The 22,261-nt window shown below is 45.5% G+C and overlaps 1 protein-coding gene and 1 non-coding gene across 2 annotated transcripts in view; one reads left to right on the plus strand and one right to left on the minus strand.

Annotated features, from left to right (window-relative positions):
* The window catches only part of Tbc1d2b (TBC1 domain family member 2B), a 59,184-nt gene extending 41,528 nt beyond the window's left edge, over positions 1-17,656 (minus strand). The window contains exon 1 of the mRNA XM_036193635.1: positions 17,278-17,656. Within this exon, the coding sequence (XP_036049528.1) occupies positions 17,278-17,656 (379 nt within the window). The remainder of the gene's footprint in view (positions 1-17,277) is intronic.
* On the plus strand, positions 4,803-4,909 carry LOC118588104. Its single transcript, XR_004945508.1, has one exon. It is a non-coding gene; the product is annotated as a U6 spliceosomal RNA (small nuclear RNA).
* Positions 17,657-22,261: the final 4,605 nt, after the last annotated feature.

A 22,261-nucleotide genomic window follows, 5' to 3' on the forward strand; every position in this document is an offset into this window, starting at 1 on the left:
CAGAAAATGTTAAATCCGATGGTCTTTATTGTTAGTCACTTCTTTGACATGATTTCCTTTCATTTACTGCTATTCTTCATAATATAGCCATTTGTAAATATACAGACTTACGTGTTTTATAGTTTCATAAGATTGTAATTAGACTCTCAAAATTAAAACAGACCTTATCAGACCAGGAAAAAAAAAAAGAAAGAAAGAATTGAGCCAGGCAATGATGCACCTTTTAATCCCAGCATTCCAGTGGCAGCAGCAGGCAGATCTCTATGAGTTCAAGGCTAGCTTGGTCTACAAAGAAAATTCCAGGTCAGTCAGAGCTGTTATACAGAGAAACCCTGTCTCAAAAAACTGAAGGGGAAAAAAAAAGGAGTAACCATTACGACTTTTAAGAACTCTGGATAAAACCTTTCATGGGGTTTATACAGCTTCCTATGGGGTATGCAGACTTGACCCACTTGTATGTGTGTTCTCCTGTCTGTGGCTCTTACGTTACTGTTGGCTCCACTGTAATGGCTTATAACTGTGATGGGACTTGACCCCCTGGGAAGGAAGCCAGATCTGAAGGCATCATCACATACAGCATGTTGGAGAAATGAAGGATTGGCTCTACAGGGGATGTGGATTGTCTCATATATGGGTGTCCCTGGAGGTAGTTAGGTGGGAGGTAGTGTAGTGTGAGCAGAACTGGCCTTGCTGATCCATTGAGCAAGAGAGAAAGGTCGTGGTCCTGTGGAGGGTAGGCACTGTGGGCCCTATACTCAGCCAAATGACTTGGCATTTGAAAATATCCAAGGGCTTTAGACATGGGGTGGGCAGAACTTGATTGACTAGGGGTCAGAAGAGGATTTGGGAAGTGAAGACTAGGGATAGCTGTCCAGTCGGAGGGCCTGCTGCAGAGGCCTGGATCGAATGAGTTTGGTCAAGGTATCAGCCCAGCACAGCAGACCTGGTGGGCCTGCTCTGCATGGAAGCTATTGTACTTTCTCTGTGTCTGTTTAGATGTGGCCTGTGATTGCTTGCTGCTTTCCATTTCTTTCCATTTTATTTTTAAATATGTATTTTACTTAATGTATATATGTAGCTGAAGTTTTCCTGTGTCCCACCCGGTCCGCAGCTGCTCAGACCCAAGTAAACATACAGGGGCTTATATTAATTAAAACTGCTCGGCCATTAGCTCAGGCTTACTCCTGACTACCTCTCACACTTAAACTCAGTCCATTTCTGTTAATCTATGTGTTGCCTCATGTTCCATGGCTTTACCTGTGTGCTGTCACATGGTGCTCCCTAGACGGCAGGCTGGTGTCTCTTGGCTCAGCCTTCCTCTTCCCAGAATTCTCTTTGTCTGCTTATCCTGCCTATACTTCCTGGCTACTGGCCAGTCAGCATTTTATTAAACCAGTGTACAAAAACATTATCCCACAGCATATATGAGTATTTTGCCTGCTTGTATATCTGCGCACCACAAGCAGGCCTGGTACCCTCAGTCAGAAGAGGGTGTTGGATTCTCTGAAGCTGGAATTTTAGGAATGGTTTTGTGCTGCCATACGGGTGCTGGGAATCGAACCCATGTCATATGTAAGAACAATGAGCACTTTTAAACACAGGTCTGCTGCTTTTTATTTCCAAACAATGACCTTAGAATAGAATTGTGGTTGCAAGTGTCCAGTAAAAGCACATTAATGACTGATTGATGGTCTTGATCTCTCAGTCTCAGGGGCCCATGCTTGTACCCCAGAATTGAGGCCCTGTGCACTGATGAGTGCATGGCCTCTGGTATGCCCCTAGCACCAGCACCCTCATGGGGTTTTAAATTGATCTTCAGTGTTGTTTGAGGTCATCAGCCTTTCAACATTTGGGGAAAGCCGTAGAGGAACTTGTGTTTCCTGCAGCGGTACTGAGAATGGAGTTTGCCTTGGGCATACTCTAATCCTCCTCGAGAGAGGGACATGGGCAGACTCGGCCTTGAATTTGACTGTGAAGCTGGCTGTGAGAGCTTGGGAAGCACAGGTCAGCAGGTATAGCACCAGTCACTGAGAACACCAGCCTGGAGCAGGATCCTGATGTGACATCCATTTCACCGAGGAGGCATCCAAGGCTTGGGTAAATGAGGCACCTGTCTCACCCAGCTATCGGGTGGAAGAGCAGGGGTGTGAAGCCAGGTGCTTAGGCTCCATAGGCAGGTAGATGATTCTCTTTGGAGAAATACTGTGAGGGTTAAGTGACTATGTAGAAGAAAAGCCCAGTGCCTGGTACTTGTTTAATTGACAGTGTGTTACATTACTAACTTGCCAGTATAGATGACTGGAGAGCCTACCCTTCATTCCAGTTTTTTAAAGAAAATGAATGTATGTATTTGTGGGGAGAAGAAATGTTCAGAAATAAGTACACCAGAATTTTGAGAGGGACCATTTCTGGTGATGTGGTTATGGTCACTTTATTTTCTTCTTTTTTCCCCAATTCTTCACAGGAGTGTGTCTGTGTTGTCCTTCTTACTTGACATTAAAGTCTAAGTTTGGGGACAGAGGGACGGTTTAATGGCTAAGAACATTCATTGCTTTCACAGAGAACCGGTTCCCAGCACATGCAAGGCAGGTCATACTATCTATAACTCCAGGTCCAGGGGATCTGACACCCTCTTCTGACCTCCACAGGCACAGGCACACACTCATACATACAACATAAAATAAACCTAAAAAAACTGAAGTCTAAAATGTACTTTTATGCTAAGCACTTGAGAGGCAGAGGTAAATGGATCTCTAATGAGTCCAGACTGGACGACATAGAGAGTTCCAGGCCAGTTACGGCTACATGGTGAGACTCTGTCCTGGGGGGAGGGGGTGTTGTTAAAATGTACTTTTATGAAAGTACAGAAGAATAAGGTCATTTTTAGGCAACTAGAACTGCCCTCCAGGATTCTCTACAAAGCTGTGATAGCCCTAGACTCCACATCAGACTCAGGTTTGGAAGAGCTTCAGGTTTCTTCTCAGTTTCTCATTGCTTTTAATTTTATTTCTGGCATTTTTAGTCACACAGACATTTTCATTGCTTGCTTACATTGTAGCTTTAGAAAGACTTCCTGTTCCAAGAAAATAGAAATGCGAAGACATTTCTTCCATGTTGCTAGGGGAGAGACTTAACTCTGTAACTGTGAGCCTGGAGCCCGCCGGCTCCCTGGAGTTGCAGGGGAGAAGCAGCTGGTGACTTGCCATTTGAAGTCTGTCCTCCTGGCTGTCATTTCAGGGCTCCGTCCTAAAGGCGTGGCTTGTTTTTCTTAGGCACTGCACCACAGCTCACATCTGGGTAGGACCGTGCCCGAGAATCGGACCTCACTGTTTGCTGTCCAAGATTTCTGCCAAACCCTTCCCCGGGAATTTCTGCTCTGCTACGTGGCTCTGTAAGCCCAGGCATTCCTTCATCTCCTTAAAAACGCAGTAGAAATCTAAGTATCTCTTGCCTCGAGAGGCAGAAGGAGACAATCTTAGCTATATAGACATCTTCTTGAAACTTAGTGGGATTTATTCCATTCATTAATTTATCACGTTCACGATTTCATTCATCTAATGATTTGTATTCAATTTATTAAATCTTAAGTCAAATTTGAGATAATTCTCCACTGTGATAGGTCTCTCATGTAGGTCATAATCGTGGTAATTTGATTTCTTTCCAGATGTGTGACTGGTTGTCAATGCCATTATTCAATAGTTAACTCTTTCTCTGCTGGTTTGATTTGAAATATTACTTAAATACTCTTTTACATACTGAACCAGAACCATGTATTTTGATTTGCTAGCAGTATAAACTCTTGCTTTAATTATTGTGGCTTTATAACATGGTATAACTATGGTAGGACAATTCCATCCCATTATTTCAGACTGAACTTTAGATGAATTTTTTCATCTCTTTGCCATGCTTTGAATTTGTACTACTAGACTTCTTCAGACCATTGAATAAAGGATATCTCAGTCATATAGCTGAGCTTTCTTTTTTTTTCTTCCTTCTGCCCTTTTCTTTTTTTTAATCTTTAAAACTGCTTTATTTAGAAAGCCAGCAATCTGAGAAGACATCTGTGGAGATATATGGTCAAAACAAACTTGTTAGTATTTCATTGGCTTCCATGGGCTAGTGACTCTTATGACAGTATATTTATTTCCTTAAAGTAGGTATACATTTTTCTTTGTTAAGGACACTCAATGAAAACTATGTACTGTTAAGAGTTGGAATTCTTGGCCCTTAATGGCTCAGTTCTTAAACTTAAGAAAGGATATACTCATTTCCAAGGAATGTCTAAGGTACTTGCCCATAAGCAATAAAAATTGTACACAGCCTGATAACATGAAACAAAGTTCAAGTGGAGGCATACGACACCCCAAATCCAACAAACTTTAGTTTCCAATTTTCCTTTTGAGTATTTCAAAATCATGCACGAGTCTAGAAACAATCTCAAGGGTTCAGGCTTCATACTAATAGAAAAATGAGTGTTTTTTCCTTTGGAAGATTTTTGAAATCTTCTATTTGAACCCAAGTGAGAGGTCAAGGCAACTAATACTGGGCCTCTTGCTCCTCAGAAAACAGAATGTAATTTCACAAACTCCACACATCTAGGGAACATAATAAATTCTCATTTGTTAAGTCTTTAAATTGCTAATTAAATTTAACATTTTCATATGATCTTATGAAAATAACCACCTGAACTCTAACCCAATTCCTTTTTGAGAGCTGGATGGTTCCCATGCCTCTAACGTGCAATGGTGGGTGGCCAGCTGGTGAATGCTGCCTCTTTAGTACTGCTCTTAAAAGCGACACTTGTGCTAGCTTGGGCAGCACATATACTGAAACTGGCCCGACACAGAGAAGATTAGTATGGCCCTGTGAAAGGATGACTAAATCAATCTGTGAGGCATTCCATATCTAAAAAAAAAAAAATCTTTAGAGAAAAGCTATTTCTTAGTATAGGGGCTCACACCTGTAACCCCAATGTTCAGCAAAACTGTTGGGAGTCTGTGGCCAACATGGGCTGCACAGCGGGTTTCGGGCCAGCCTGGGCTGCAGTGGGACCCTGCAGTGGGGAGTAGAGGCAAGTGCTGGTGCTGGACTTTGAATAAAGCCCATGAGCAGATCAGAGAAGAGCAGCAAGTACAGAGGCATGGGAGCAGCAGACATGGCCAGCCTGGGAGGGGCTGGCCGACACAGACTCTCAGCCTAGGCTGCCCACACAGGCAAGGTGCATCAGGATGCAGGCAAGAAGGACAAGGCCACCCCCTGGCCCTGCTCTTCCTCTCAGGAAATGGCAAAGTCTGTTAAATGCTTTCTGTTTTAGAGAAAGGGAGCACTGGAGGCCTTCAAGTGACCAGAGAGCTACATTCCAATGGCTCTGCCACTGCAAAGTCAGCGAGGACCAGGGCAAATAAGAACTCCTGTGGCCTCAGCCAGGGGCCTGCTAGACAGTTCTGTTCCAACGCTGCCTCCTCCGAGAGCATAGAAACCCAGAATGCAAAGTCAATTGCATCTACAAACCACAGAGTGCTAACCTGAGTCAAGGCCTTGCACTTCACTGGTTTCCACCCACACAGTTCTGTTATTTCTGTTCTATCACCGGAGAGCGGGTGACCTATGGTCCATCCCCAGAACTCACAGGGTAGAAGGAGAGTACCAATGCTCCAAACTTCTCCTGTGACCTCTACACATGCATCATGGCCACCATCAAACAGTGCCAACACGAACAGTCACTCATGACCCAGAGAGCAGAGAGGAGAGGCCAGAGATCTGCAGCAGACGGGTAGTGACGATCACTGGAAACATAGACTCTTGAGGCCCACACTGGCCTACTGAGTATGGCCTCTCCAGGGCAGGAACTCCACAGCTGCACCCTGACAGTACCCAGACTTCCTCTACACCATCACTTCCAGAACCACTGTTCTGAGGAAGCCACATTTCTTCAAAGGACAGGAAAAGTCTTACTACCATGTTATCTCTGGTACAGCATCCATGTGAGGACTGGGTAAACCGTAAAGTTCCCTTCCAAAGGGAAGGCTAGGGGACTCATTCCATCCCATGGCCAAAGGCCTGCTTCCTCTGGCGGATACTTTACAATGAAGGCGCCCCTGAGAGAGATGAGGGCAGAGACACCACTGATTCTGTTGGTCAGCTCCTGCTGGAAATTTATAATCTATGCGGTCCATTTCCAAACCCTATGCAATACAAATGTTCAACTTATGCCCAACATAAAATAGTTGCATGTACAATTGTGTGTCTGTATAAAACCATGAGAGCATAAGCCTGCTTCCCTAATAATGGATATACACACGGAACAAGTATTATCTAACCACTTGGACCATGTTTGGAGGAGATTTTAGTTCTAAGACTGAGAATGGGAATCAGTTTCCTTAATGTGTTTATATGCAGGAGAAGGACAGGCTGATCTCTGGGGGCCTCTCTAGTTCTGACTTTGGGGTAATGGGCAGAACACCAACAAGAAATGACCTCCTCCAGAGCCACTTAGTTAATGACAGTGCCCTGATCACAATCTAGTGACAGGACAATCTCCTTGAGGCCAGAGGTGATAGTTGACTCCAGCTGGATACCCATCCTGGCCTTATCCTCCAAGGCCTGCTAGGGAAGCGGCTGGCTGCAATCACACAGAAAAAGTCAGGTCACCTTCCCTATAAGCAGTCTTCCTGAACATCAGAGAGCTGGAAAGGGAAGTAACACTGGGCTGCCTGCCTACAAGTAATTCCTTTAATCCAAGATCAACATCCTGATAACACTGGCCTGCTCTCCTCTAGTCAGGGAACACTCAGCCTGACAGGGATGGCTTGGGGAAGTCGCTGGAAGAAAGGCTGCTCTTCCCAGTGGACTGGCCCTGAGACAGCAGAGGAGGTGGCAGCCAAAAGATCCACCTCCTGAAGCCTGTCCTCCCCTAATTCCAGTTCTCCACACAATCACAGCAAAAGATGAGCAAACCACATGATGCAAACTCATTATAAGGTGCAGACTCTCATCTTCCTGGGGACATTTCTGCAAATCCAAGAGGTACTAAGTCTTCCAGCAGTTCTGCAATTAAACCCCTGGCTCATCTTCTCCAGGGACGTTTCTTGATGAAATTAGGCAGTGGCTGGGGAAATGGCTGTGGTAGGTAAGTGCTCGCTGTGCAAGAGTAAGTGTTCAAGTCTAGATTCCTAGCATACAAGTAAAACCCATGTGACATGTCTGCCTGTGACCCAGTGCTGGGACACAAACACAAGCAGATCCCAGGGAGTCCCTCTCACTTACCGTGGAGAAATGCCAGAATTCTGTCAGAACCAAAAAAATTTGCAGACACTTGGTATTTAACTCCCAGTATACTGACATATGCAGAGAAATATGGCCTCTTTCCAACATTCTTGCAATTCTTGGATCGTAACAGGTGCAAATTACTTCTAAAATTCTAACACTATTTTCTTCTTAAATCAATGGAAAGTTTTCACTGATATGTTTGCATCAAGATGCACAACAATGGACCTGGAGAGATGGCTCAGTGGTTAAGAGCACAGGCTGCTCTCCCAAAGGACTTGAGTTCAATTCTTAGCACCCACATGGCAGCTCACAACCTCTAATTCCAGGGGATCTGGTACTCTCTTCTGGCCTTAGCAGGCACACCCGCAAAATAGTCATATACATAAAATAAAATAAAGAAAAATTTAAAAAGGATGCACAATGCTGAGAACATGAGAATGCATACAAAAACATCTGCTAAGTACATGGACACTACAAACCTTCTATTCTCCATGAAATGAGAGCATATTACCTACCATCACACCCATACCCACTCTACAGGGGAAGCTGAGGGCTCAAAGCATTCCTTTAGCTAACAAACACAGCCTGTACTTCTACTGGGTGCCTGGCACCCCTAGAAAGCATTAGAAATACAGTGGTGGACCACATAGGAAACTCTTGTGCTCCTCTAGGACTCAGTATCAGGTGCTTCTGAGACTATTAGAGGATGTGATAGCACCAGGGGTAAAACCATCTGACTCACCAGTCTACCCAGGGTGTCTTGTGCTTATAATTAGGTCAGGAACACTGCACTCTCCCCGGGGCCTCTCACCTTCTTGCCCTCTGAAGGCCTCATACATACCAGTCCTGGGACATTAGCTGAACTAAGTACCTTTGGTAGAGGGGATTTACAGAGAACTAGTTAGATGTATCACACTTCCCAACTCCCTATCCCCGTACCGTAGTGTAGGCACTCTATGAAAGCAAAGCAATTCAGCAGAGCCCCGGCCTAGGAGGACTTTGGGAAAATCCCACTCAGATGTCTCTGGATAGCAGAACCCCAAATTCCTACTCAAAATTCCTCTTTCCCTCTCCCAATCTAAAAATCATCTCTACAACAGTAGGGTTTGTCTCTCCTTTTGGAAGGAGGAGAGTTACCACTGATTTTCTCTTCTGCCTGGAGATGGAAAGGCTGTGACCAGTGGCTGACCATTAAGAACTTCAACCAAGAGGCCTGCCTTCTCCCTCAGGTCCCTTGGCCAGGTGGAAATCAGTACCGAGTACACTTGGTGCTTGACTCAGTTAATTTTCTATTGTAACAAAATACCATGACCAAGGCAACTCAAGGAAGAAAGCATTTAATTGGGGGCTCAGGGTTCCAGAAGGCAGTAGTGGTCATGACCATCATGCAGGACAGCATGGTAGCAGACAGGCAGGCATGGCACTGAAGTAATTGAGAGCTTACATGTTGCAAGAACAACCATGATGTAGAGATGGCTAACTGGGAATGGCACAGGCTTTTGAAACCCCAAAGCCTACCCCCAGTGACACACCTCCTCCAACAAGGTCATACCTCCTAATCCTTCCCAAACAGTTCCACCAACTGGGGACCAAGCATTCAAACATCAGCTGATGGGGGCTGTGTTCATTCAAACCACCACAGTGCCCCTCCATTTCTCAAGAAACAGTTATCGTGGAAGGGGAAATGAGCTGGCAGTGTACATAGAAGGAAACAAGAATGAAACAGCCAGTTAGTGAAGGTAGCCTTCAGGAATGCCTCAACGGAGAAAGTCTAGCAAAGCAGGGCAGAGCAGGCCCTCCACAGCTAGCATAATAGGTGTCAGCACTCTTAGCCATGACAAAGCAAAGACACTTGAGGGCATTACTGGCAATATCTCCAACTCTGCATTTACCTACTTAAAAAATTAATTTTCTGTATTAGCATATATTTATTGTATCATAAAAACAATGGGCTTTTTAATGACATTTCATATATGTATTCCTATCATATATCTATTACACTGAATCTCTTCCTCTTCCCAAGTAATTTTTTTTCTTTTTTTTTTTTTTTGAGCTGAGGATCGAACCCAGGGCCTTGCTAGGCAAGTGCTCTACCACTGAGCTAAATCTCCAACCCCCAAGTAATTTTTTCACCTCCCCTCTTTCCTTCTTCCTTCCTTCCTTCCTTCCTTCCCTCCCTCCCTCCCTCCCTCCCTCCCTCCCTCCCTCCCTCCTTCCCCTCCCCTCCCTCTCTCTCTCTAACTCTAGATTCCACAGGACAGAGAATATATATCTTTCTTTATCAGTCTAGGTTATTTTGCTTGGCATGGTATTCTCTACCTTAACCCATTTTCCTGCAAATGACATAATTTAATTCTTCATGACTGAACAAAACCTCACTGTCTGTGATATATTTTCTTTATCCATTCATGCACTTAACATTTCATTTTATAATGATGACAGTAATGCCCCAGATCCTGTCCAAATGCTTCCCAAAGTTAACTTATCTGACCTTAAATGACAGTTTATGAAGTAGGAGCCATCATAATCTAGGGTCTCTTGCTCAACAGCACACAGCCAGCAGGATAGGCAGGAATTCACCCAGAGGAGGCCTGACTCCAAGGACCAAGCTCTTAACAGATTCGTTATCTTAGAATTTCCCAACAATAAAATAACTGAAGTCTAAGTGTCTGTGGCTAGCAACTGTCAGAGAAACTCACTTATCCAGCCTGTGGAAAACTGCCTTTCCTCTGATGATCCTGGGGAATGAAAGAACAAATTGAATTGATTCTGGAACATAGATTTCCTAAGCTTGATCTACTGTACTCAAGGCTTGTAGCAAAGTCAGACTATAGCAAGTTTAAATCATCAGAAAAGATCCCTATCAGGCTATTGGCAACAGAAGAGAAACACACAGGTTTTTGTTGGTAGTACTGTCATCTTCCTGGTTTGAGAGGTATTTAGGAGTTGACACAAGGCTACCTTATTACCTAGAAACATCCTTCTTCACACCCTGTATCTCCAGGCTCCACCCATGTTTACAGATTATAAATGGAATCAGAAGACTGTACTTCAAAAGTGAGTGCCATTTTACTGGCACAAAAGTGTTACTACATATGGTGAGGTTCAGCCAATGCCCCCCAAGTACTAGGATGTGCCTAGCTCCATCTCCAACTTCAGCTGCCTTTCAGGGACTCAAGAATTACTTTTGTTTTTGCTGTTGTTATGCCTGTGGGCATGGGCTCATGTTTACCTTTCTGGAATAAAGAATTTCTTCAAAGGAAGCTCCATGTTGGAAAGAGCACAGCCATTCTGAAGGAACCAGTGATGTACTTTCTCACAGGAATGGGATCTTCATACATCACACATCTCCCTGCTCCCAGTACTGCTCTGCCCTCCCTTCCCCCATCCTGATCCATCAAGCAGGCTTTAAAGAATTGAATTCCTTTTGTCTTTAAAAGACAAACAGGACTGGGGACATGGCTTAGTTGGTAGAGTGCTTACCTAGGATGCATGAAGCCTGGTGTTCAGTCTCCAGCACCACATAAACCAGATGATCCTACACTTGGAAGTCGAGGCAGCAGGATAAGAAGTTCAGGGCTACACAGGAGCTCAAGGACAGCCTGGGCTACATGAGACCCTATCTCAAGAAAAAACAAGAGAGTAAGATGGGTTACATGGGATTGTTTTGAAATAGTGTAGGGGGATTAGTAAATTCTACCATGTGAGGACCCAACCAGATGACATCATCTGCAGGGCAGAGTAAGTCCTGGGCAGCCTAAATGATTTATGTTGATACCTAGGACCAGTTTCCCAGCCTCCAGAACTGTAAGCAAGACATTTCTGGTATTTATAAGCCACTCCATCTGTGGGATGTTGCTGCGGCAGTCCAAATGGATTAAGACCACCAGCTGGTCTCCTTATTCACCGATTTCTTTCAGCCTTTAGGAACAAAGACCAAAATCCTGCCATACACCCAAGGACCACAGGTTCAAGTTAAGGAGACATGACTGGGTCTCAATATGGTCCTGTACTACTTGAGTCCTCCCACCTAAGGGGCAGCTGCTGTTTATTTTTGTATTGTCTAAGAGCAATAAAAATCAACATTTTTAAGTGGTTGGAAAAAAAATCAGAAGAGAAATCTTTTGTGACATGAGATTATCTGAAATTCAAACTTGGGAACCCAGTTATACCCAGCAAAGATTCTGTTTGGACTACTACAGAGGGACAAAGTATTGAGAGAGATGGCATGGCCTGTGCAACCTCAAGTATGCATACATGGCCCTTTCCATAAAATGTTTGCCCCTGCCAGAACAGGGTCTCCAGAGTCCAAACTGTGGGCAAGAAACACTCTACAAACTGTCTCCTCTGGAAAGGCTGAAACTTTCTTTTGGCTTCCTGATGCCTGTGAAATCTACTGGCATCTGTACCTTTAAGAGTTCTAGATGATCACTTCTAAAGGGTCAGAGGTCACACTAAAATTGTGCTTATTGGTGATGACTTTCTATGCTATCATTTAATGGAGGTCTGCTCGAGCTCCTTGTCTTAGTTTAGATATCAGAAATTTAAAAAAAAATCATACACTGGGACTGTGGAAATGGCTCACTGCTTGGATTCCCAGCACCCACGTAAAAAGGTGGGCATGGCTGTATACATCTGCAACCTGTGGTGTGTGTGTGTGTGTGTGTGTGTGTGTGTGTGTGTGTGTGTGTCTGCTGGGGTAGGGTGGGGTGGCACAAAAAGGCACATTCTAGAAACTTACTGGCTGGCTTCAGTGAGCAACCCTGTCTCACGGGAACAGGCAGACCGCAATAAAGGAAGATGCCCAATGCTCTCTGGCTGCTGCTTGCATAAGCACCCACATGCATGTGCCATTCACACATATACACCGCACATACACATGATGATGATGACGATGATGTTGTCATAAACTGAGTGGCTTAAACAGAAATTTACTCTTCACAGCTCTGAATGCCGAGACATCCAAAATCAAGACGCTGGACAATTCAGTTCCTGGCAAGGGCCTGTGAATCTGAGATCTGGCACTGTCTGAGTCTAACACACAACCGGCTCTCACTAAATGTTTGAGGAAGGTAACTTTTATGCTATGACCTTACAGAGACAGATAATCTGTCTGGAATCTGTTTTTATGCAGCTTAATCTCATTCACGAAGGCTCCACTTCCTAAATCCATGGCACTCTTGAGTTAGGGCTTCAATACAGAACTTTTGAGAAAGACAATGAATATTTACTCAGTCCACAGCACACCTACTTCGTGCCAGGTACAGTTCTGAGGAGTGCTCAGAGAGCTGGAGGACTGGACACTGCACGGTAGAGACTCCCTCTACCAAGGAGTATGCAGGAGGCAGTGGGGCAGAAAGCAATTACATCAGGATCTTGAAGAGGTATACTTGCCTTTAAGGAACTGACTGCCCGGGAAACCATAACAAATCTATGAAAAGCCAAGTTCCCACAACTGAAGATTTAAATAATGCGTCAAGACCCTACAGAGAAGCCTTAGTGCAGAACAGCTTAGCAGAACCATTCACCAAGGAAGGCTGGTTTACCACATCTATTCTGTGTCGCGCACACTATCATTATCCACACTAACAAATGTTTGTCATTAAGCTGAGTGTTGTTCAACAAGAGGGAATGGACACTTCCCCCACAAAATAGGGTTAAGAATAGGGGTGCATAGTTGTTCAGTTACGTGTGATTTAGAAACCAACATGCAACACACACGTCCGTCCATGTGAGCGCCACATGCCTCCAAGAAAGGGAGAAGGGGGAGGGAACTCATCTGCGGCCAGTCTGGTGATGTATCTTGCTCCAAGAACTGCAGAGATCAGCCGGGGCATGGGTCATCCAAACTTTACCGACATAAAGTCACATGCTTTCTTATCCCCAAGTACCAGCTCAATCCAGAAATAACTCCATGCCTCTGGTCCCAGGGAAGTTGAGAAAGAAGCGGCACACTGTATACATGGCACAAGAAGCATCTGCCTCTTCCGGGTCTTTGCAGCAGTTTCCAAATGTCTACTCCAAAGTAATGTGCATCTATCCTAGTAGAATCAGGCAGGACAATGTTCCGGGTACTTACCACATAAACAGGACCAGCTGAAATGCAGTGGAGGGGGAAAAGCCACGACACCTCACCTAAACCAAAACGAACAGTACCCAAAGTCTGGAGAGAGACATTTGCCAGAACAGATAATGCAACTGGGATACTCCCTGTTCCCAGAGACTCTACTTTCAGAGGCTCTGAGTCTAGCCTCGTGATCTCATGCAAATCACAGCCCCTTCTGGGGCCTCTTTTCCCTCATCTGTAAAACAGGGCTCTGGACCAGATCCCTGACTTTAAGAATAGAGAAGTTTACCAAGAAATTCCAGTATCAGCTTTCATTAAGACTTAAGCAGTAAGGCATTCTGAAAAAGGCCTGACAAAGCCACAGCTTCTCCCAAGAAGGCTGAAAGACGCTTAAAATAAGAAACACATGATAATATAGTAAGCAAATCACTGATTTTCTTCTCTTTTTAAATTTTTTTAAATTTATTTTATTTTTTTTTGAGCTGAGGATCAAAACCCGGGCCTTGCGCTTGCTAGGCGCACTCTACCACTGAGCTAAATCCCCAACCCCTGATTTTCTTCTATTTTTAACCCATCTTTTTCAGAAGAAATGGCATCTGCACAGTCATATGCATACCTAAACTGAAGCAGGTATAAATCCTCTCCAGCTCTTCAGAAGCCAGGGGCTCCCCTGTGGGCAGCCCTCCTGGGAAGTGTCCTTGCTCATGGGAATCAGACCTCAGAAGGGAAATGACTGCTGCTTTCCAGCTTTCCCACCATAACAGTTTTACTCCAGAAGCTCAAAAGGAATTCCTGTGCCCTGTGTGTATATGTGTACAGGCATACACACACACACTCACACGCACGCGTGTACACCAGATATTGATGCTGGATGCCTTCTTCAGTCACTCTCCACCTTGTGCTTTGAGATAGGGTCAATCACTGAGTCTGGAGCACACCAGATTTCTAGCTAGACCAGGAGTTCCAGGGACCCACCTGGCTCCCTCAGCAGGATTATAGGTATGTTAATTCCATGCCCAGCTTTTGCTTGGGTGCTGGGGATCAAATTCCGGTCCTCTTCTCTCCAAGCAAACACTTTATCCCAACCTCTGAAAATTAACTTAAAAAACAAAAACACCCTGATTCTGTTTTTTTTGTTTGTTTGTTTTTGTTTTTTTTTAAGCTGGGGATCGAACACCCTGATTCTGAAACCCTACGTCTCAATTGATCTTTTCTTTTGGGAAGCCATTTTCCATTCCCACCATTTCTATCAAGCCAACACTCCAATATCCTGTGTCTGTTCTCTAATTTTACATATACAACTGTCTTGCACCAGGGCTGAAGAAAGGGCTCAGTGGTTAAAAGCACTTGCTGCTCTTGCAGAAGACCTGAGTTCAGTTCCCAGCAACTATCTGGTACCTCTCAACTGTAACTGCTTCCAGATCTGATTTCTTCTTCGAGTCTCCATGAGCACAGCACACACGTGGCACACAACATAAATGCAGGCATAAAATAGAAATAGGTTAAAAAAGAAAAAAGACCTGCATGAATATTCGTGAAGGCTGTGAAATTCTGAATGAGAATCAGGTGGGTCTGTAACCCATGTGAATGTGTGCCCTTCCCCCACCTTTTGAAAACTGCACAACAAAACAGTCTCAGGGGCCAAAGAGATGGCTAATCACTTAAGGGCACTTGCTTCTCCAGAGGACCCTGGTTCCGTTCCAGTACCCACATGGCAGCTCACAACCATAAGTAACTCCTGTTTTCACGTATCCTCTTCAGGCCCCTGCAGGAACCAGGCACATATACATACTCTCATACACGTAAAATTAAAAAAAAAAAGAAAGAAAGTTTAACTCTGAGCTGGGTGTGGTGGTGTACACCCTTAATCTCAGATTCCAGGAGGCAGAGGCCAGTCAGGGCTACAAAAAGATAAGTTGAACAGCACCACACACCCTGGTACAGCTATGACCCATTGCGAAACAGAAGTAGACGCCCCAGGATATCCATCCCCTCCCACAATCCTCTTCCCAGCAGAGTTATCTACCACCCTGAAGCCAGGGATTGTCACTCAGACACAGCTTCCCAACTCCCTGCAGGGCACAGCACAGATCCTCTTGGTATGTTAATACCTCACACAAACTTAACTAATTGTTACATAAAAGGTATCATTCTGAAACTTTTTTATTTCTTGCTCAGTTTTACATTTGTGACAGTTTGTATGTGCACACAGAGTGACACATACACCTCTAATTCCCTTATATTCATTACCCACATCATTCCACTATGTGAATATAATGACTATATCACATATTTGGCTAAAGGCAGTGCCTGCTGTTTTGTATGCCTGCCAGGTAGGGTTTACAATGTACCAGACACTTTCCATGTTTTCTAGAACATTTTCCACAGTCACTCATGGAGGAAGGTAAAATTCACATTCGACCATAGCAGAAACTAGACAGAGAAATGATAAGATGTGTCCAATACACATGATCGACGACGCAGGCTGCAAGTTTAAAGCCATCCAAGTCTCAAGCCGCACTCCTAACATTAAGCACTGTAAGTCCACTTACGCAGACACTGCCATGATTTAGAAGTTTAAAACATGAAAGAGCTGGTAGGGAGAAGATTCTAAAGACATCTGAGAAAGTCTGAAACAGGAAGCTCCGTTTTCTTTCTTAACAAACAATTCCACCGGAAATTCACCAGTGTCCACATGTACACAGAGGACAAGCGTCTGACTCGGACAAAAGTCCCTGTGGACACTCTGGAGTCAGTCCCAAGTTTACACAGACACTGAGTTACCTCAAGTTGAACTGCAGGCCTGTTTGGCTTCCTTTAGAGAAACATTTTATGCACCTACTCAGAGAGCAGAGAGAGAGGGGCCCAAGAGACCCTGGGAATCAGACTCTGCTGAGTCGACAAAGTTCCAAGAATCGGCTCCAGGGAACAGTTCCAGCTGCTGCACATTCTGCAGATCTAGGGAACAGTCGCATGCACACAAGGCCACTCTGCTCTCCATTTGGCCAGCTTTGAGAGAGCTGCTGCTTCAAGCCCAACCCTGTTACTCTGGAGAAAGCCCAGCTTGCAATACGGAAGAGAAGCCAGAAAGAGAGAGGGTGGAGACTTGGGCAGAGAGAGAGACAGAGAGAGAGAGAGAGACAGAGAGACAGACAGCCCGCCCAGGGCCCAGAATGGGTGCTCTATTCAAGACAATACCTAGGAGATGTCCAGGTCCTGGCCTCTAGAACTCCCAGCAACAGGGAAAGCTGCCCCAGGTCTGGTGACCACTGTCAAACCTCTAATACTCAATCTCTCTGAGGAAGCCCTCCATAAATTGAAGCACCGCCTCTCACCTCTCCCAGCCAAAATAAGGAGCAAGAGGCATTGCCAGAGTGAGCGTGGCTGGAGCATCCCCTGACCTCTCTGGAGGGGCTGTGGGGTAAATGATCTCTGGGGGCCCTGCCATCACTTGCCTTTGGCTACAGCACCAAACGCACCGCATTTACTGAGCCCTTTAGAGTGGAAATCACTTAATCCCAGAACCCCTGTGAGATAGTTATTACTGCTGTCCCCATTTTACAGAGCAGGGCAGCTGGGCACAAAGGGCATACCCAAGGTCACAGGCAGAGTTGTAAAAGTCAGGGGGGAAGGATGGAGGAAGGAAGCCTTCAGCTGAGGGAGGGAATCCCGGAGCACCCACTGGAAGGGGAGGGTGGACACGGGAAGGAACCGGGGCACAGAGGGAAATAATGGGTCCAAGTGTCAAAAATCTGACCGGATAATCCCCAACCGTGCCCCAGCCTCAAAGCGTAAGCACAGGTAAAGAGCAGAAGATAAGAATGAGGAAGGAATCAGAGTGGGCAGTGGAGAGGGGAGGCTTGGGCAGGATAGGAGGAGGCCATTGGGGCAAGGAAGGAAGGTGGAGGGGGAAAATCTGCACGCGGGACACTAGTGGGCACCGGGGCGCGATTGTCCCACCTTGAGCACTGTGACTGCACCCGCGCTGTGCACCTGGAAGTGCGTGGGCGGGTCGGCTCCCGGCTCCGCAGCCTCATCGCGGCCCTGGTAGCTGAAGCAGGCGTCAGCGATGTCCAGGTGGCCGAGCGGCAGAGCGTCCTGCGGGCTCTTGAAGTAGTAGAGGTAGCAGCGGCGCGAGTCAAACACGAACCAGCGGCTGCGGTAGCCGCGCAGCGGGCCCTTGCCGGAGAGCTTCTGCAGGTAGCCGCACAGCCGCGAGGGTTCCCGCCCAGCCACCGCCCCGGCCTCCGAGCCAGTTCCCGGCGCCGCTTCCTCGCCGCCGCCACCGCCCTCCTCTGCACCGGCCCCGGCCCCCGGCATAGCCTGCCGCCGCCGGCGCCCGCGCCCCGCGCCCCGCGCCTCCCGGCCGCCGCAGCAGCGCCCACCTCCCCGCGCCGCGCCCTCCGCAGGGCCGCGCCGCGCTGAGCAGCCTGGGACTTGTAGTCCCGCCCCCCGCCGCGCCCCCGCTGCGTGGGGAGACGAGGTTCCCCAGAGACTCTGGATTGCTCAACCCAGGTTTCGGCTCGTCTTGGGGCTCCAAGGTTCTTCCTTATCCCGGGAAGCTAAATTCTGTTTCATTATGCGAGCGTGGGTTCCACGAGAGGGTTTTTATAAACCTGCGGTGGGTTCACTCAACACTGCCCGGAACTCCGAATAAACTTTGGTTTTAAAATCTATGCCCAGCCAGCAGTCATTGGCGATATCACAAAGATGAGAGTGCCTGCCCGTTGCCTGGTAGAGAGTGGGTGCTGGGTAAATATTTGCAGAGTTTGTGAATGGAAGCCAAAGTATTTACTGCTTTTCCACATCCTGGTTTGTTCACTGGATTAAAAAAAAAAAAAAAAAATACATGGAGGGCATTCTGTGTAGGGTTCAAACACTGGCAGAGACCCAGCAGTGACAAGCCCGTGACTTCATGTTATAGTCTCATAGTAGTAATGCACACATTTTAAAAAGTAGATAAATAGAACAATTGCTTTGCTGCATAAATGTTATGGGATTGGAAAGTATGTGGGGCATTTTCTTGGTTGGTGATTGATGTGGGAGGGCCAAGCTCACAGTGGGTGGTGTCACCCCTGGGCAGGTGGTCCTGGATGGCATAAGAATGTGGGCTGGGGAAACCATGAAGGGTAAGCCATGAGGAATGGTCCTCCATGGCATCTGCTTCAGTTCCTGCCCCAAGTTTCTGCCCTGACTTCCCTCAGAGATGGACTGTAATCGGTAAGGTGAAATAAGCCCGTTCCTTCCCAAGTTGCTTCTGGTCATGGTGCTTCATTACAGCCATAGCAACCCTAACTAAGACATCACTTACCAGTGATGGGTGGGAATGCAGGATTGAGACAGTTTCTCACGGTGTAGCCTTGGGTGGTATTCAGCTGGAGATCTTCCTGCTTCCACTTTCAAAGTGCTACCTTACCCAGGATTACAGGATTGTGCTACCTTACCCAGCTTCCCAGTACTTTCTGTATTAAGGCATTGAACTCTCACAACAACCTCATAAGGTATTTATTTTATTTTATGTGCTTTGTGCTTTGTCTGCATGTATGTCTATGTGAGGGTGTCAGGTCCCCTAGAACTGGAGTTACAGACAGTTGTGAGCCAACATGTGGATGCTGGGATTTGAACTAGGTTCTCTAGAAGAGCAGTCAGTGCTCTTAACCACTGAGCCATCTCTCCTGCCTCCTCCCTTCTCACAAGGTATTTTTGTTTTGTTTTGTTTATTTGGAGCAGAGGACTGAACCTAAGGCCTTGCACTTGCTAGGCAAGCACTCTACCACTGAGCTAAATTCCCAACCCCAGATATTTTTAAATAATTAAAAAGATGAAGTTGGCCAGGCGGTGGTAGTGCATGCCTTTAATCCCAGCACTCAGGAGGCAGAGCCAGGTGGATCTCTGTGAGTTCGAGACCAGCCTGGGCTACCAAGTGAGTTCCAGGAAAGGCACAAAGCTACACAGAGAAACCCTGTCTCGAGAAACAAAACAAAACAAACAAACAAAAAAGATGGATTTTTTTTTTTTTTTAAACTTTAGCTCCATGTTGTTGGATTGTCATTTACTCTGGCCCCACATTGAGTGCCAAATGCTGTTGTTTTTTTACTCCTTTTTTCTTTTGGCGCTTTACTCTTTGGTTTTTTGAGGGGTCCACTACCCAGCTTCCAAATAAATCACACACGGAGGCTTATTCTTAATTATAAATGCCCAACCTTAGCTCGGCTTGTTTCTTGCCAGATTTTCTTAACTTTAAATTATCCCATCTACCTTTTGCCTCTGGGCTTTTATGTAGTTAGATTTTTTTCCTGCCTGGCCCACAGTCAGGACAAATCTCTCTTACCCGCCAGTCCCACAGTCACTCAGACCCAATCAAGTAAATACACAGAGACTTATATTGTTTATAAACTGTATGGCCGTGGCAGGCTTCTTGTTATCTACTTCTTTTATCTTAAATTAACCCATTTCTATAAATCTATACCTTGCCATGTGACTCATGGCTTATTACCTTACATCCTTCTTGCCATGGCGGCGGCTGGCGGTGTCTCTCTCCAGCCTTTCACCTCCCAGAATTCTCTTCTGTCTTGTCCCGCCTATACTTCCTGCCTGGCCACTGGCCAATCAGAATTTTATTTACACAGAGCGAAATCCACAGCACTTTTACCTTTCTCTTACTCCAGCAAATGTTGCTTTTACTCTTACTCCATGGCTGGCTGTGTGGCTGTGTGGCTGTGTGTCTGTGTGGCTGTGTGGCTGGGTGGCTGGGTGGCTGGCCCCTAGTATCCTCTCTTTGTTCTCTTGCTCTTTCTTCTTTTTCTCCCAGATTTCTCCTTCTATTTATTCTCTCTGTCAACCCCACCTATCCTTTCTCCTGCCTTACCATTGGCCATTTAGTTCTTTATTAGATCATCATGTATTTTAGACCGTCAAAGCAACACGGTTTCACAGAGTTAAACCAATGAAACACAAAAGAATGCAACACATCTTTGCATCATTAAACGAATGTTCCAGAACATAAACAAATGTAACATACCTTAAAATAATATTCCACAACAGAACTAAAGTAAGAGTATGGAGTTTGCAAAGGAAGATGAGTATAACCTGTGGGTTGGTCAGAAGAGGCAGATCTGAAGAAATGAGTAGAGACCTAAATGATGGAAGGGAGAAAGGCAACCAGAGACCAGGGTGGGAGGTAGGGAGGAAGTATTCCAGGAAGAAGGAATGATGGGTACAAAACTCTCCTTTTCCAAAGAGGAATAGACATTCTAGTTGTATTTCTAGGACATATAAAATACCCTACCAGAAGAGGTTATCAGGTGCCCTGGAAGTGGAATTACAGATGTTTGTGAGCTACCATGTGGGTATTGAAAAACCAAACCTAAGTCCTCCTGAAGAGCAGCTAGTGATTTTAACTGCAGAGCCATCCCTCCAGCCCCCTGTCCACTATCTCATATTTTACACACACACACACACACACACACACACACACACACACACACACACATACACACACACACACACACGGGTGAGAGGGGGAGACAGAGACAGAGAGAGACACAGAGAGACGGAGAGCGAGATCACCTATTTAGAGTTTAAGTCAAGCTATTTAATCTCTTTTTGCCTCAGTCTTGTATTTTCTGCCATTGCTATTATTATTGTTGTTGTTATTTTGCCATGAGCATTGCTTCTTCTATAGTCAGACTGACCTACATGCACAGTAAGCTAGAGATTTCCATGCTGTGTGCCAGCTGGGCTTCCCTGGGGAGTGAAGGGAACCAAGTTCAATTTGAGCCTCCCTCTGTGGATACTGGGGGCCTGTGACTAATCAGCTTGTGGAGTAGGCAGTCAGGATAGGGTGTGACTTTGAAATACTGTGGAAAAAGGAAGAGACGGGAGATGACACATTCATCTGAGGCAGGAGAGACAGTAGGATACAGCCCACCTCAGCTCAGTCAGTGAGCTGAGAGCAAGTGGGGTTGTCTGTGAACTATGGTCTTAGGGGACGGATTCAAGCTTTGAGGTGTCATTTGGAAATAGATGTCTGGTAAAAAAAATAAATAAATAAAGATGACATCCTTCTTGGGCAGAGGGAGAGTGCCTCCTCCTCCCTGGGAGAAAGTCTGGGCAGGCAGGTAGGAAGACAGTACTGGACAGGGACCCCAAGCTGATCCTGGTCCAACTTTGCTGCACCTGAATTCCCTGAACACTTGAATTGGATGAGACTGGGCCCTGCCTTCTTCATTTGGAACCTACACCTTATGTCACAGTAAACATACTGAAATGCTCTCATGTCCCATGGTAAGTATCAACCGTGTTTTGATATAAAAATGTTCAGAGATTGGGGCTGGAGAGTTGATTTAGTACAGTAGTTCTCAACCTTCCTAAGCTGCGACCCTTGGATAAAGTTCCTCATTGATGGTGACCCCCAACCACAAAGTTATTTTGTTGCTACTTCATAACAGTAATTTTGCTAGTGTTACAATTGTAATGTGAATATCTGATATGCAGAATATCTGATATCTGACCCCTGTGAAATGGTTCTTAGACCCACAAGGGGGTTTTGGCCCAAAGGTTGAGAACCACTAGCTTAGTGATTAAGAGCATTTGCTGCTATTACAAAGGTCCCAGATTTGATTCCCAGCACTCAAATGGCTCACAACCACTTGTAATTCCAGTTCCACGGTATCTAATCATCCTCTGTAGGCACTTATAGCTTTCACATAGATACATTCAGGAAAGCACTCATACACGTAAGTAAATAAAAAAATTAAATTCCTATGATGCATCCATATTTGTGCATTATATTTTTTAATGTATATATTTGTGCATCCATTATATAACGATGAGTTGTTCATTTCAATTTCCTTTTTAATTTTTTTTATTTTGTGTACATTGATGTTTGCTTATATATATGTCTGTGTGAGGGTGTCAGATCTC

The sequence above is a fragment of the Onychomys torridus genome, chromosome 7, assembly GCF_903995425.1.
Source record: "Onychomys torridus chromosome 7, mOncTor1.1, whole genome shotgun sequence".
Lineage (NCBI taxonomy): Eukaryota > Metazoa > Chordata > Mammalia > Rodentia > Cricetidae > Onychomys > Onychomys torridus.